This window comes from Prosopis cineraria, unplaced genomic scaffold (assembly GCF_029017545.1).
Source record: "Prosopis cineraria cultivar Desert tree isolate PC_DT_omini unplaced genomic scaffold, ASM2901754v1 PC6, whole genome shotgun sequence".
Lineage (NCBI taxonomy): Eukaryota > Viridiplantae > Streptophyta > Magnoliopsida > Fabales > Fabaceae > Prosopis > Prosopis cineraria.
Genome location: NW_026555337.1, coordinates 37,965,443 through 37,967,453, shown reverse-complemented (window position 1 = coordinate 37,967,453; position 2,011 = coordinate 37,965,443). Strand labels below are relative to the sequence as shown.

General features: G+C 33.8%; 1 protein-coding gene across 1 annotated transcript; it reads right to left on the bottom strand.

Annotated features, from left to right (window-relative positions):
• Positions 1 to 347: 347 nt before the first annotated feature.
• Positions 348 to 1,674, bottom strand: LOC129314129 (uncharacterized). The gene is made up of 2 exons (XM_054957501.1): positions 1,193 to 1,674; positions 348 to 906 (listed from the first exon to the last, which is right to left on the bottom strand). Exons 1-2 carry the CDS (start codon positions 1,672 to 1,674, stop codon positions 348 to 350), a joined length of 1,041 nt encoding a protein of 346 aa, XP_054813476.1.
• Positions 1,675 to 2,011: the final 337 nt, after the last annotated feature.

The following is a 2,011-nucleotide window of genomic DNA, read 5'->3' as shown; positions in this document are numbered from 1 at the left end:
GTATTTATCTCGAGCAAAACAACCATCATGATTACGGTACAAACACAATTGTTCCATCATCTCAACACTGTCACTTGAGTTGTTTGCCTCAAACAAATCAAGCACTGCATCCATGATCCTCCTCTTGTGACAAAACTCTTTATCATACATGAATACAGGATTCAAATAATATGCTGCTGCATGAAGATCAATCTTCAAGTGTTTGTCCCATCGAGCATTAATAATGCTTGTATATGGCTTATAAGTATCCTTATTTTTATTAAACAAGTTCTTTATTGCATCTTTTGCCCTTAGCATGCCTTCATAAACATAACCTAGAGAAGGTTTTTCATTAGCTTCTACAATTCTCAACAACCGAAGAAGGGACCCACAAGTATCACAATGTCATAGCAATCATCCCAAAATTTATTATCTAATACAATGGCATGAAACGCTTTTCTTGTAGCAGTCTTTGATAATTTATTATTTGTAAAGTATTTATCAGTAGCGAAAGCTTGCAAGTCAATCTTGTGCTCATATATACTCCTCAAAGTAATGAAGGTAGTAGAAAACTTGGTTTCTCCTGAAAGCACAATTTCCCCCCAACTCTCTCTTTTCTTAAGCCATGACAAGAATATTGCATGATTGTACACAAACATAGTAAGCTTTGATGCCTTGGATGCAAGGTCTGACACATAAGGCATACTTGCAATATCCTTCAAGATGAGATTCAAACAATTTGCAGCATAAGGTGACCAGTAAATATGTTTATATTTGTCATGAATCAACTTGCCACATGCTACATAATTAGTTGTATTATCAGTCACCACGTGAACAATGTTTTTAGGACCAATCCACTCAATTACTTCACGAAACAATGAAAACAATGTCTTGGCATCTTTAACCAAATCTGAAGCATCAACACACCTTACAAATACCATGCCTTTAGTAGAATAAACTAGAAAGTTTATTAAAGTATATTGTCTCACATCAGTCCAACCATCAACCATGAGTGTACAACCACTAGTCTCCCATCTATTTCGATGAGTCTCAATGAGTAGCTGGCATTCCTTTTTAAAATTCACCGATAAATTGACTAACATCATAGGCTATAGGAGCTTTAAATCCAGGTCCAATAGCAACAATTGCATCCATAGCTTTTTAAAAAAATGGACAATCTATTGCACTAAATGGAATGTTGTTGATATTAAACCATTGAGAAATGGCCATATTAGCTTTGAGCTGTGCTTCTTTACTTGATAAAACATTTTTGAAGCTTGGTTTAGAACTAGGAGTTATCCTTGGGGAACAATAATTGCTAACTCCCTTGAAAGCTTTTCTCTTGCCACAATTATGAGGAGTCACTATTCTAATGGGAGTTAGACTTAGATCAACATCAACCACTTCACATCCCTCTTCATCACCATAACATTCATGCATACCATCTAGTTTCTTTTTTCTTGATACCTCCTTTAGATTCTCTTTCATTTTGCAGCGTACATCACAAGGAACTTTTTCACAAGAAGTAATTTGACTAAAAACACCAGCAAGATGTTGCTTCATTTTGTTTATGCCACCTCCTTTATAGACAGTGGAACAATGAAGGCATGTATACACATTAGTCCTCCCTTCTTTTTTGAAGTAAATATGCTCCCATGCTGGATCAATCTTCCAACGAACAGATAACCCCCTCATTGATTGTTTTTATGATGTTATACTATTAGTACTACTACCAACAACAGTTTGATTATTGCTAGAGGGATCCTCCGTGTTTGTAACAACGCAAGTGTGTAGATATAAATTAAATTAAATTAATTAAAAAAAAATTAAAATTAATTATGATAAATAGTTAAGCATTTTAAAATTGAAGGGCAAGTATAATGAAGTGAATGGTAATTTGGTGAGAATACATCTGGGTCTCTATTGGCAGGTTTAGAGTTCAATATTGTTGATGCTAAAGAACTTATTTTTTTTCTAATATTATTAAAAAAAAAAGAAGAAGAAAAAGAAGAAAGAATATAATATTAATAAA